Genomic DNA, 14,724 nt, shown 5'->3' with positions numbered 1-14,724 from the left:
ATAGAATTCTAAGTTTTAAATTAAATTCTACCAGATAAAATTCAGTTGGATATTGAAAGAATAATACACCATGATCAAATAGTTAATCATTTATAAAGATGTTTCTGATGAGGGACCAGAAGGCTTGCTGAAGACAAAGCACAAGCTGACACCCTGCAACCTCCCCCACCCCACTCCTGGGTGGGACCTGTGTGACAGTATTCCAGGGCTCTCCCAACTATCTTAATGTTAATACCTTGCAAGAGGGGAAAACAACCTTAACTTGACCATGGCAAGGGCCTCCAGTATCTTGTAGGTATCTTGCAGGTTGGTCCTCTTTAGCATATGAAAGTTCTTTTGAAACCTCCCTTTTCCTCACTTCCCCCAACGCCGCCCCCGTATGTGATCAACACTCCTCAGGACCCTGGTGCTGCAGCTTTTTCTGCCCTCCCTCAGCTCCTGTCCCTGTGCTTTAATTAAAACCACCATTTTGCACCAAAGATGTCTCAAGAATTCTTTCTTGGTCCAGCTCCAGACCTCACCCCACTGAACTTCACCTATATTCCAAAACCACAACATTTTGATGTATTGATATCTATTAATAAAATATATCACACCACTAGAACAAAGGGGAAATACATGATAATGTAAGGATCTAAAAAAAATGCTTAACAGCTGAAAGCTTACATTCTAAGTATGGTTAAGTGTGTTTATTTCTAATCAATTCCAAATACCATATTTAATAGTAAAACAATAGAGAAGAAAGAAGATAATATAAAACAGAATAAGTAAGAAAAAAAAAAAAAAAAGAGAGAGAGAGAGATAATAATCGCAAAGGGAGAGGAAAATTATCATAGTTTTAATAATAGCTAACTGTCCCAACAGTATCATTTGAATTAGGCTATTTATTTGCCTCAACAATTTTATGAAGTAGGTAGTATCTTTGTTCCAATTTATAGATGAGGGTATTGAAGCACAGAGAAGTTCAATAATTTTCCCATAGTTGGCAGAACAGGATTTGCCATTAAGGTTTCATCCTGTGCACAAGGATGGCACAAGAGAACTAATGACAAAACTATTAGAAGTGATGAGATTTGATTAAGTTAGCAGATTTTAAAATAAAATATAAAATATAAAACTAGAAAGTTCTCTGTAATAAAGAATATAAGCAGGAAATAACTTATTACAATGAAAATATAAAATGCCCAGGAAAAAATATTTTAAAATCTAACTGAGGAAAACTACGGAATTGTGTTGAGCAATATAACAGAAGAGTCGAATTCTTGGAGATATACGCCATATTCCCAGAAAGGACAAACTAAATAGGATAATAAATTTTAATTATTGTACAGATTCATTTGTAAGTTTAACACCATTTCAATAAAAGTTTCAATAGTTTTCTGGGGGGTCGGGTTCAGGAAAAGGACACTACTTTTAATTTGTAAAAACAAATGGATAACTTTATGCTTTAAAGAAGAAAAAAGATTATATTTTTCTTTTCTTTTCTTATCTACACAGAATCTCTCTAGAAGAATACATAGGAAACTGCTTATATTGTTTTGCTTCCAGGGAGGGGAACCGGATGGTTAGAGAGTTTGGCAGGGTGGGAGATTCTTCACTGGATATTGTTTTACACCTTGAACATGTATTAATGTAGTATCTTCCAAAAGCAAAAATAAATAAACAAACAAAAAAAAGGAAACAAAAAATGAATAAGAATATCCAATAAAATCGGGAAAAAAAGAGTACTGAGGGAGTTTTCCTCTACCAAATCGTAAAACATGATAAAACTATTAAATTTTAAAAAATGAGATTCTGCCTCAAAACCAGATAATTCCCAGAACCATGTAGAGAGCCCAGAGGCCTGCCTGGCACCAGTATGGACAGTGAAAGCTAACAGGTAGACTGGCTTTTGGGCAAAGGGAAGAGTTTTATCTGGAAGGTGACAGAACACCAGTAACAGAGGACAGGCAAAGTGGAATTAGTCCAAGTTGTGTGAGCTTTCCTGGAGAATTCATTTCCTTCTAATGTGGTTTTCCTGCCCAGGAAAATTCTGCTCCCTCCAATTTCCACAAAAAACAGTGGTGCTATGCCATGTATTCATTACTAAGGAGGAGCCAGCTTAAAGGGTAAGATGTTCTCTTGACCTGGGAAGACCAGTTGTCCATGTGACCTTATGTGAGTCACTTATAAGAATCACTGGCATCACGGAGTGATTACTCTAGGCCATGCCTAGTTCCAACTGCTTTGTATGTATTCATTAAATTTTTAGAACAATCCTTGTTATAACCATCTTTACAACAATCCTATAACCACCACTAGCACTCACTGAATGATTACTGTGAGCCAGGAATGGTTGCAGGGGCTTTGTATGTATTCATCAATTCAGTTTAGATAAGCAATCCTCTGAAGTAGCTTCATCTTAGTTTACAAGGTAGGAAAGTGAGCTGTAGAGATGTTAAATAGCTGGGTCACACAGTAAGTCATGGCACTGGCCTTGACCTGTTCAGTTTGGCTCCAGGGGCCATTACAGCATTACATGGTATCCCCATCAATACCTCTATGTTTCCAGTCTTCACATATAAAAAGTGAGGGAGTTGGATTACAGACTGAGGTTTCTTCCAATTCCAAAATACGACTGTTCTAAGTCAAAACACTTCCAGGATCCATCCTGAAATTGATTTCTGCTCTGACTACCTGAAACCAGATGCCTGTGAGCCCATCCTGACGCCTCTCTATATTTCCTGGTCATGCTGAGTCAGCCAAGTTGTAGCCAGAACTCTAGAACACCATTTTTTAATAGCACTAAGTAATCAAAAGGATAAAAGTGTCAATTCGGATGAATTTCGGGTGTCCCTCTCACAGTTCTTAAAAATAAGTTTAAAAAAACAAAACAAAACAGCAGACTGTGTTCTGATTTACTATGGTGAGTTAAAGAACAAAGAAATGGTCTCAAGGTTATTCACAATCAAACCACAGGATATCGATGTCCAAATAATTCTTTTTTTTCTTTCTGTCAAATGCTGTTTATGTGTGACCTTGTTTTCGGGACTGGGCTCCCTGAACTGTCTTTTGGAGAAACATCAACAGGTTGCTGCAGAGAACAAATGTGCTGAGTAGGAATATGATGAAGAACTTGGCTTCTGAAGCTTCTGTGATGGAACCCAAGCCTTGACCTTGCAAATCCCCAGCTCCTATCACATCAGCTCCACAGGTCACATTGCTGTGTAACCCCAACCTTTTAGCTGCGGACTCCTCTCCCAAGATGTTGGTGCCCTTCTCTGCTCCCAAGGCAGCCTGCCATGGAGACTGGATCCATTGCTACCCTGGAAAAGGTCAGGCTATCACAATGAGCAGTACCCACTGGGCAGAGCTCATTGCAACTGGACGTTCAGCGTGGGTTAGCCACTTCAGGGCTGTCAGCTCCCGCCAGTCCCACTTGAGGTGCCACTACCTTTCTTTTCCTTCTTGTGCTAGGAGTCACGAAGTGGTGGATGGGGTGGGCTATCAGAGACCACAAAGTCTACCTTTGTGGTGAAGGGGAGTGTGAGTAGGGCTTGGGTTTCAGAAGCTGGAGTTAAAATGGCAGCTTGGCCCTTGTCCTATGTGGTGCTGGCCAAGTCGTGTAACCTCAGACAACCAAAGATGGGACATTATCTCATAGGCTGTGTTGAGGTTCAAGTGTAAGGAGTAAAGAGTTTGGCACAGCACCTAGCACATGCGAGCTGCTTAATTAGCCAGTTATTGCTCTTCTTCTGATTAATGATGCTGATTGATATTCTTGGCCTGATCTCCTTTATCTCCCTTTGGGAGCTACTTCCCAGCACCAGCAGGGAGGGTGAGTTACTCTGAGTCCATCTTGGTGGCTGAGAAGCTGAGGACAGGCTGGGCTCACATTCGCTAGCTATATAACATTCATATTGCTAGAATACAACACTTTTTATGCTGAAATCCTTTTTGTATTGCTCGACTATTTTGAAGAAGGTGGTATTAATTTTATAATAGGAAAAAAAATCCCAGTATATTAAGAAAAAAAAAACCATTGTAAGAACTGGTTGATCTGCAGTAGTGCAATACCTGTCACTTCAAATTACCACTTAAAAAGATTTAAATGATATTGTGATAACCTGAGATGGAGACATCACCCTGTGGTACTTTGGCTAGGAATGCATCATCTAAAACTAGTCATGAGGGAGCATCAGACAAACCCAGAAAGAGGAACTCAGTATTAAAAAAAAAAAAAGAGAGACTGTAATTTCAAAATGTCAATGTCATAAAAGACAAAGAAGTGTGCAGAAATGTTCCAGAAGAAAGGAAATACAAGACACACGACAACTAAATGTAATACCTAATCCTAGACTGGATCAAGTACTGGAGGAAATGCTATGAAAGATGTTACTGGCTCACTAGACAAAATTGGAATGCAGACAGATTATAGTATACACACACATATGCATATACATACACAGAGGGAGGCAGAGAGAGGCAGAGACAGGGAGATGTGGGACAGGGAGAGACAGAGAAGAAAGCCAACAATAAAGCAAAGGGGGCAAAATGTTAAATTAGGTGAATCTGTGTAAAAGACACAAGCGTTCTTTATACTATTTTTACAACATTTCCTTAAGTTTGAAAAAGTTAAAAAAGAATTAGAATGCTATTAAATATTGTACATGTATATTTTAAAATTCTGAGGAACATTTAGAAATAGAAATATCTCCTGTGTAAAAGGACAGTCTTCCCTTTTCCTCCTCCCCAACAGACCCAATAAAACAAGATCATGGATGAGTCAGTGACATTTTTAAGTTTTACAAAGAGAAAACAAACTAGGGGCGCCTGGGTGGCTCAGTCGTTAAGCGTCTGCCTTCGGCTCAGGTCATGATCCCAGGGTCCTGGGATCGAGCCCCGCGTCGGGCTCCCTGCTCAGCGGAAAGCCTGCTTCTCCCTCTCCCACTCCCCCTGCTTGTGTTCCTTCTCTCGCTGTGTCTCTCTCTGTCAAATAAATAAATAAAATCTTAAAAAAAAGAAAACAAACCAAGGGCCCTTATTAGGCACACAAATCTATTTATTAGTTGAAAGCTAGTAAGTATTAGGTAAAACCACCATGATTTTAAGAGATAAATCAGAAAAGCTGAGAGGTAGATCATTCTTCTACAAGTGGATTCTCAGAATCAGCCAACACTCTGCCCTGACTGATAGACTTCCTGGTAGAAGTGCTAAGCACGACTCCTGGTTGGATGTGGTCTTCCTGCAAGATGGTATCTGTACACAGCTTCTACACCAGTCTTGCATGCCCGTGTGTCTAGAACCTCACCTTCTCACCTTGTCTCATATTTGGGGATAGGTGAGATGTTTGTTTCATACATGTTTGGTAATAACAATAGTTACATGCGTAGAAATTTTTTTTCAGATTCCGTTAAAATATCCTTGCATCCAAATGGTTGCCTTAAAGAGAAAATACATGAATATCAATTATGTGGAGTTAATGAATAGAGATGGCAGGAAAAGCTCAGTGTGGTGGCCTAGCTGACTTCCGAAAAAGGGGCTGAATAGAGGATTTGCCTTCTGAAATTGATCTGGCTACGTTGTGGGACATAACATCAGGGTTGACACAGACCTAAGGGACCTGGTGCACCTCCATTCCCTCGGGCTACCACTCCTGGATCCTCCTTGGGATGCATCCTAGGGCAGGAGGCCCCATTCCCCAGGACAGTAGGGCTGTCCTCTGGAGGAGAATAGTGACAATGACACCACTCTCCTAATCCCCAACCTGCTGAATCACTAGCATTTTCATGGCTCTCTAAGGCTGTGAATGGTAATTGTTTGGATAAGATTCGTCCAGGGCTTCCCTCCAGCTAGGCTCACAAGAGGAGCCAGGAGTGGACTGGCTTGTCACAACCTTTCCCAGGAGTTGGCTGATGGGAAGGGAGGTTCCTGTGCCAAAGAGACAGCAAGGAAGCAAGTAAGGGCAGGCTTCCAGCAAACCGGTTTGACTAAACTTGGTCTTGAGTGGGCAATAACACTGGAAAAAGAATTCTCTCATCTCTCATTTTCCCTCTGCTCCTCTTCCTTCACCAAAAGAGGGAGAAGTCTAATCATTTTCCAGAGGCCACAGATTATTCTGCTTCTAAACCTGTGGATTGATGATTTACCAGCTAATCTTCCTTTATCTGGACCATCAGTCTGAAAATTAATCACAGCCTTCTCCTCAGTGTTCCTGGGTTTTAGTCTAGGCACCCACTCAAGGTTTTTGAACCTAAAATCATCATGTGAGCCCAAATCATTCCCTCTCTGTCTTGACTCCTTTGCCTGGCTTTGCTCTCTTCCCAAACCTCTTTGAAAATTTGCTTACTCTTCCTTTGGAGGCATCTGGATGTCACACAGAATTTTCACTTTTGCTTCTTCAGCAAAGTGCAAATCTGTACACTCTAAATTCTTTTTGTTTAGCATTCCCATTTTGGATGAAAACTTGGAAATTAAAACCATCACATCTGTGTGTAGGAGCTTTAAAAATCCACAACACAATGGAAGAACAGCTTGATTGTGAAAATACTGCTTCATTAATTTGAATTTTCATTAATCTCTACTTCATTAAAATGTATGGCTGATGAAGGAAGAGTACTGCCTAGATCAGACATGGGTTTTGAAGTCAAGCAGATTTATGCTTGAATCTCAGCGTTGCCATTTTATCTGTCATAACCTTGGGTCAGTCATAACCTTTTAAAATTCCCTCATTGGTAAAAGGGGGGGAATAATAGTGGGGCAGATATGAGGGTTAAATGAGCTAGTCTACGTCCACGTGGCACAGAGCCTGGCTCTGCTAAGTGCTCAATAAACATTTGTTCTTTTCAAATGTCATCTACGTAAAGTACCTGCAGAGTCTGCACCAAGTAGATGCCCCTTCCATCTTCCCTCCCAAATGCCAAATTTCCCTCTAGTTTCAGTAAGAATGGATTTGTACCAAAACCCCAGTCACGACACTTTCTGACAAGGGACTTGAGAGTTGATATCTTTTCATGCCATGTAGCAAGCTAAATGGTGGCCCTGAAGATATGTCCACGCCCTAATCTCCGGAACCTGTTCATTTTACTGTATATGGCAAAAGGGTGGATATCACCTTATATGTCAAAAGATGTGATCAAGTTAAGGCTGTCGAGAGTAAAAGTTTATCCTGGATTATCTGGGTGGCCCTCAGTGTAATCCATGCGCTGGTACTATGAGAGAGAGGAAGAGAGCGTTCTAAGCCAGATGCTCACAAGAGAGACACACGCAGAGGACAAGGCCATGTGAAGATGGGGCACAGGCTGGAGTGGAGGCCACAAGCAGCCAGAAGCTGGAAAAAGCAAGGAAGGATTCTTCCCTGGGAAGTGCAGAAGGAGCAAGCCGATGTTTTGATTTCATACTTCTGGCCTCCAGAACTGTGAGACAATGCTTTTCTGTTGCTTTAAGCCACCCAACCTCTGGTGCTTTGTCAGGCAGCCCTAGGACCCTATTGCCGTGGTTGAATCTGCATCGGAGGGCCTTGCCCTCCTCCTATTGTCTCAGCACCTCTACCAGTGAAAAGCCTGTGGGGTGGGCCCCAACCCCCTCAGGTGTCCACAAACACACTGTTCATCAAACACGTTACCTCCCAGGCCCTGGGCAGGGCCAGGTGTAGGCAAGACCCTTGGGAACGTTTGTCCAGCTCCCATTCTCTCTCTGGGGCCTCAGGTTCCTCCTTCAGGCATCGCAGACCTTTTCCTTCCACAATTACAGACAAAGCTTAAAAATGCAAATCTCTTCAGTTATATAACCTCTCTACTGCAGTAGGAACCTTTGTGTTCCGTAGTAAATGATTTTACTACAGGTCCTTTCCTGCATGTGGGCTTTGAGAGGGAAGACAGCCAGGAAGAGCACGTGGGACCAGAAGCAATGTTGCTATGGTGAAAGCAAACAGCACAAAGAGCAGGAGTGGAGAGCTCTGAAGACCCAGGCTTTCTGTGTCACAGTTTCACGAAGCAAGCCAAAAACCCGGCTCTCATGCCTTTGGCCAGTCAGAGAACCAGATCTTTAAGCCTCCCAGCAGCCCTGCCCCTGCACATTTTTCAAACCCAGAGATCAGTCTGCCCAGGTGCATGCAAATGAGAAGAAAACTGAGACAGAACATGGGCAACTGCCATCCATCCCTACGCCCCTACCTCTACCAAAGAGAAATAGAGAAAAATGCCATTGGAGGGATTCAGACTTAGCACATCCACATCATTTGAGCCCTGAAGGTCATTCTGTGTCGTATTTTTCAAGTGCTAACTAAGCATTCTCTGGGAACCCATAAACCAGAGCAGCCTGAGCCCTACCACCACCCCATCGTAGCTCCTGGGGCCAGAGACCACCCATGAAGAGAAATTTCTCATTGTTCTATTGTCTGGAGAGTGAACACCTGGGGCTCAATCCCCTCTATTACTCATTAGCTGGGGGTCTTAGTACAAACAGGGCCCGCCTTTTAACCTCTCTGTGCTTTACTCTTTCCACTTGGAGATGTTAGGGGGATGGGTTGGATGAGTGGTTCTCAATCTTTGGGGTACATGAGATCTTCCTGGGGAGCTTTTGTTAGGCCACACCCCACACCAGTTAAACTGGAGATCTAGGCATCAGCATTTTCAAAACCTGTCCATGTGATTCTCATGTGCGGCTAAGTTTGAGAACCAGTGGATTACACGACTTCTAAGATCCTTCCAGATACTGAGCCCTAAATAAAGCCCACATTCAGCTTATAAAAAGTCACTTTGCCATGGTTTGCCCAACAACATAATATTGGTATTTGAAATCTATATAATGGTCTAAACCGTTATGGCCTTTCATGCTTTTAAGAGGGTGGAAGGGTTAATGTGATAACAGAACTATTCAGGTATCATTTAGTTTATTATTCTAGGGGATTGCTCTGAATGGTACCCTGGAGTTCTGAAAAAATATTAAAGTTTTCTAGTCAACTAGTATTAACCAAACTCTCATTTGTTCTGAGGACGGATAAATTCAAGCTGGAGATAGAGAAGCGAAGAGCCTTTCACGTTTGAGGAACTCACAGTCCAAGCTAGTAATAATTATAATAGCAACAATAATAAAAAAAGCAGCCACAATTTTAAGGTACTTATGGCACATTAAGCAATGTGACTGGTGCTTTTTACAAATTATTTTATGTTCTCACAACAACCTTCCTAGGCCAGCATTATTTCCTCCATTTTATTGCTGAGGAAAATAAGGCCCAGAGAGGTTAGGTAACTTGCAAAGGTCACACAGTTAAGAAGTCGATCTGCCATTCCAGCTTGTGCTATTTCCACCATACTGCGGCACATCTAGAAAGAAAGGCTCGAGAACTAGAGATAGAGGTGGCAGGGAGAAGGTTAACTTTGACGAGGGAGAGCCAGGACTGGGGTGGAGGAAATGCTGTGAATTGCTCACATGAAAGATGCTATAAGAAAATAAATATTACAAATTAATATGTTGACTAGTTATGTTTTAGGCTCAGTCCTGTAAGGAGACACAACCCTAGAACACAAGGAATTCTTTATGAAGGGCCAGCTCTTCGCAGTTGGTTCCAGCTTCCTCAAATTAGGCTTACAAAATAAATCCACTGTGCTCCTCTCTGGATTGCATAGCTCAGCAATGTCATTTTTCAGCCAGTATTAGGTCTTTGGATATAGGCATATTTTCACTTTTCCTGATTGTCTTCAGTGATATAAGACATACGCAAGGGAGAGGATGGTCGTGGGCACGGCCATGACAGTCATTTTCTCTACGGTGTTCATCGTCCAAGGCAGTGTGAACCAGCACATTCTGAAGGTGCACACACACACACACACACACACACACACACACACAATTCAAAATGAGGTAAGGAGTGGAGATCAATCTGTGTGTCTGTGTATACCTGTACATACAGTTACTCAGAGATCTAAATGTAAATCTAATATTTGAGAAAGCACTGCACTAAAATAATTCACCCATGAAACCAGATGTAGCTTGAAGGATAGTAAACACAGTATGGCCTAAAGCAGGAAAAGGGAAAAAGAAAGAAGCAATGAATTTTCTTAATGAGGCTTTCACAAATCACCATTTTCATGTTGTACCCAAAACAAGGAAATGACCAAAGAATTTTAGGATCCTGAAGAATACTCACAGGTTAACAGAAAGTGGTTTAGGTAACAGATTATTTTTTAAAATATTCTAAAAAAAATCTATGACATTTACAGAGTGGAAATTTCCTGTACATGCATAGAAAAGGTGCATAATTGCACAAAGGTATTATGTATACATACATGTAAACACTTCACATGCAAAATGTATACACATAAACTACATGGCTGAATACATGGTTTTTATGAGGATGGGTTGATTCCACAGCAATCTTTTCATGTGGAAAATGACCTCCACTCTGCAAGTTATGAGTAAGAAAGATATATCCCGTCATTACAAATAATAACATAGTGATAAGTCATACCACAACCCCGGATGAGATAATATATCACTACAGCATAAATCTAGGTTAACATCTATTCCTAAAAGGGAATCAAGAAGTATTTATGAAACTGGAGCAATGAGATACTGGGTTAATAGACTGAAAAGAGATACGTGATTTATTCTTTTTATATTACTTCCTATAACATTTTTTGAGAAGATTTGAAAAAAATCAAATGAGAATAAAGATGATTGTATCTGAAATAGCTGGTGTGCTTGAAATCCAATTTTTAAAATTTGTAGATCAGAATATTTTAACAAGACAAACAGACCAGAAGCTTATTTTTCCCTTCCAAATGCTTATCAAATACGAAGCGAACATTTAGAACAGGTTTTCTATGTGAAATCCTCTTTTCTCTCTTGCTCTCTCTCTCTCTCCTCTCTCTCGCTCTCTCTCTCTCACACACACTACTCTCTTTCCCTTTAGAATTGCAAAATCTCAACTACTGAACTAAAGATGCGAAGAACCAAAAGGATGTATGAAAACAGCGTTTTTACCTTTTTGCTGATCAAACACGGATGGAGTGCTGAAATCCATGGTTGCCTGTCTCATCATTTATCATCAGAATGGCAAAAAGCATCCAGGTTTCTAGACAGGAAAAAAACACCACCTCACATGTTATAGTCAACACATCAGTCAGATACAGACAGCATCAGTCGCCAAGACCTCTGTTTGAGAATTAAATGTGCATTAGAGCTGCAGGTTGTTGTCAAGGCAAACGATGGTAATAAGTAAATGTTATTCCTACAATACCTGCCAGAAAAAAAGAGTTACTTCTTAATGGCTCCATTCATCAGCTAAGCTTGTGGGTAATTATCATACACCGTCCGACCCCCAGCAAATAAACAAAAAAGCTCAAACTCGAAAACACACCATTTGCAGGGGGCCACCTGCCTTGGATCAGAGCCAGGAAAACACTGGAGGTCACGGAGCTTCAGCAGCTGGAATGTTGCTTTAAACCAAAAGAAATCTCAATGGGTGAGTGAGGATTCACAGGGCCAGACGGAGCATGTGCAAAGCTGCCAATGCAGTTGGATTCAGCTGTGTTCTTGGTGGAGTGCGAGCTGCATTTGGGTCATGTGAGCGGAGAGTGCCATCTCAATGGACTAGGACGTAAATAGTGTAGCAGGAAGCTGCTGGCCATGTGCGGTATGGAGTGAATACCCGTTTTCCTAGCTCATCTGCAGTGTCCCCCTTCAGCTAGCTTCCGTCTCCAAACGACAGGGAGGATAAGGGGAAGCAAGTGGCATTTGAAAGGTTAGATTTCAAGGCTCAGAAACCCATGACAATGAAATTAGAACAGTCTGCAATCGCAAGGGTGTTCAGTGCAGTATTATCTGTGGTGGAAAAAACCCCAGAAAACACCAGAATGTACATCACTTGAGGAACAGTTGAATAAATGATAGTAAATTCATCTCTAGATTAAAAAATGTGAGGTAAATCTCTCTCTGTATTCATCTGGTAGGATGTCTCTAATCTATTGTTAAATGAAAAAAAAGTTATATATTTCATTTGTTCACATTTCTATAAAACCAAAACCACCCACTGTATATGTAAATATATTTATATATGTTCTAAGGAACATCAAGGAAGATGTAGAAAGATACTCACTAAACTGTTAGTATTGGTTACCTCAGGGGATTGCAATTAAAGTAGTAGATTTCTAACTCCATCCACCTTTGTACTTTTAGTCTTATAACAAATGTCTATTATTTTTTTACTTGTCATTAAAAATCTGATGTAATAAATTCAAAGAAAACTAACAAAGCTCTATACTCAAGATAATTTGATTTTGGGCTAAATCACACAGCCATACAACAGGTGCTCACCTAAACGCTGTTGAAAATGGTAATATTTTCTTTTTAACTTTGTGTGTGCATGCGGAAATGAAAGCAGAAACCGTTTTTCTTCATATATGACCATAATTTGTTTTGATATGGACTGATAAAATTTATGACGTGTTCTTCGATAGACAAGCTTTTCTTATCTCTTGCTTCTTATATTTTCTCACTGCCTTATCGTTTATTTTCCATTAAACACATCATCTGGCCTCAATTCCCTGTGGCAATATTGCTGCTCACTTACCTTTCCCACATCAGCCCCTCCCCCCAAAATGCCCTGCGTTCTTTTTATTTAAAACACGAGCAGAACCTACTTCTCATAAATCATTATGCAAAATGTGCTCCATAAGTAAATCTCTTAAATTTCCCAGTGCTGTTTTTTCGCATTAGCCATGAAAGCCGAAGCGAGAAGGCTCAGTGACTGGCAAATAAAGTGACTCATACTAGTATATACCCAGCTAAGGAAAGATGGCTCAAGCTTGCCCAGATGACTGAGGCAAAAGGATTTAGATTAATTTCCTTTTCATTCGTTTGTTCATTGATTCATCAATTGCTATGGAAGGATTACCACATTCCAGTCAATTCTATAGGCTCATGATGATGCAGGTATGAGCAAGGTCTCCACACTCAATGATCTTAACACTCTTGGGTGCAACTTCTGCTTCTGGCCAAGGTGGAGTCATAGGGACTGGATTTACCTACTGTGTAAACAACTAGAAAATTGGCAAAATATCTCAGACAATGGTTTTCAGATAGCAGGTAGTGATTCCTGGAAGAAGAGAAACAGATGAGCTGAGTCTGATGGGTCCCCAGCTGATTGCCTATAGGGTCTCTAGGCTGGAGCTCAGGGAGGGTGCAGCGGGCTCAATGGTGGTTCCCCCATAAGATGCATCCACGTCTTAATCCTCAGAACCTGTGAAAGTGACCTTATTTGGAAAACGGGTTTTTGCATATGTAATTAAGTTAAGGATTTCGAGTAGAAATCATCCTAGATTATCTGAGTGGGCCCTAAATCCAATGACAAGTGTCCTTAGAAGAGTCACACAAAGAGAAGGGGAGGTCATGTGACCAGAGATTGGAATGATGCAGCCACAAGCCAGGTACCCTTGGAGCAACTAGAAACTTCAAGAGGCAAGAAACAGATTGTCCCCTGGAGACTTCAGAGGGAGCACAACACATTCCCTGGTTGATTGATTTTTGAACTTCTGGTCTTCAGAAGTGTGGGAGAATAATTTCTGTGTTTTCAGCCAAGTTTGTGCTAATTTGTCACAGCAGTGTCAAGAAATTAACACAGAGGAGGTACTGAAAATAAATGCAAAGTCTCAATAATTGTTACATTTCTGCACCCATTTATAATGTTACCAAAAACCAAATTAAAATATAGACAATTTCATGTGGGTAGAAGGGCTGTTTGGGGCTCATTTTGAAGAAAGGCAGTCAAATAGAGTGGAAAGGATATGAGTTTGAGCTTGTTTCTCATTCGCTGTGTGATTAAAGCAAGTTACAGAACTTTCAGAGCCTCACTGTCTTAATCTGTGGCAAGAAAACACCACCTCCTAACTTCTCATGAGAGATATTATTGTTGAGTCTGCTCCCGGGCTTCGAACATAGAGAAAATTCTTGCTATCCAACTAAAGCCAAGTGTAAGATAACATTTGGTTTATTCCTAGGTATCTTATGGTTTTGGTTACAATTGTAAATGGGATCGACTCCTTAATTTCTCTTTCTTCTGTCTTATCATTGGTGTATAGAAATGCAACTGATTTCTGTGCATTGATTTTGTATCCTGCCACTTTACTGAATTCCTGTATGGGTTCTAGCAGTTTTGGGGTGGAGCCTTTTGGGTTTTCCACGTAAAGTATCATATCATCTGCAAAGAGTGAGAGTTTGACTTCTTCTTTGCTGATTTGGATGCCTTTGATTTCTTTTTGTTGTCTGATTGCTGTGGCTCGGACTTCTAGTACTATGTTGAATAGCAGTGGTGACAGTGGACATCCCTGCTGTGTTCCTGACCTTAGGGGGAAAGCTCTCAGTTTTTCCCCATTGACACTATTGGTGGGAATGCAAGCTGGTGCAACCACTCTGGAAAACAGTATGGAGGGTCCTCAAAAAGTTGAAAATAAAGCTACCCTATAACCCAGCAATTGCACTACTGGGTATTTACCCCAAAGATACAAATGTAGGGATCCGAAGGGGTACGTGCACCCTGATGTTTATAGCAGCAATGTCCACAATAGCCAAACTGTGAAAAGAGCCAAGATGTCCATCGACAGATGAATGGATAAAGAAGATGTGGTATATATACACAATGGAATATTATGCAGCCATCAAAAGGAATGAGATCTTGCCATTTGCAACGACGTGGATGGAACTGGAGGGTGTTATGCTGAGTGAAATAAGTCAATCAGAGAAAGA

The 14,724-nt window shown here is 40.9% G+C and overlaps 1 protein-coding gene across 28 annotated transcripts in view; it reads right to left on the bottom strand.

The window, feature by feature from the left end:
• ANKRD55 (ankyrin repeat domain 55) overlaps window positions 1-14,724 on the bottom strand; it is a 496,355-nt gene that overhangs the window by 79,365 nt on the left and 402,266 nt on the right. For 26 of the 28 annotated variants that reach the window (XM_073905461.1, XM_073905462.1, XM_073905453.1 and 23 more), the window contains one exon: window positions 10,966-11,056. In XM_073905461.1, coding sequence (XP_073761562.1) covers window positions 10,966-11,023 — 58 coding nt within the window. In that variant the 5' untranslated portion in view covers window positions 11,024-11,056. Of the gene's footprint in view, window positions 1-5,298; window positions 5,422-10,965; window positions 11,057-11,341; window positions 11,475-14,724 lie in introns of those variants that run through there. The other 2 variants (XM_073905473.1, XM_025892441.2) reach the window with 2 other exon arrangements.

This window comes from Callorhinus ursinus, unplaced genomic scaffold, assembly GCF_003265705.2.
Source record: "Callorhinus ursinus isolate GAN/ISIS: 27379988/994484 unplaced genomic scaffold, GSC_fseal_2.0 scaffold23, whole genome shotgun sequence".
Lineage (NCBI taxonomy): Eukaryota > Metazoa > Chordata > Mammalia > Carnivora > Otariidae > Callorhinus > Callorhinus ursinus.
Note: the sequence above shows the minus strand (reverse complement) of the source record. Positions and strands in the feature narration are given on the sequence as shown.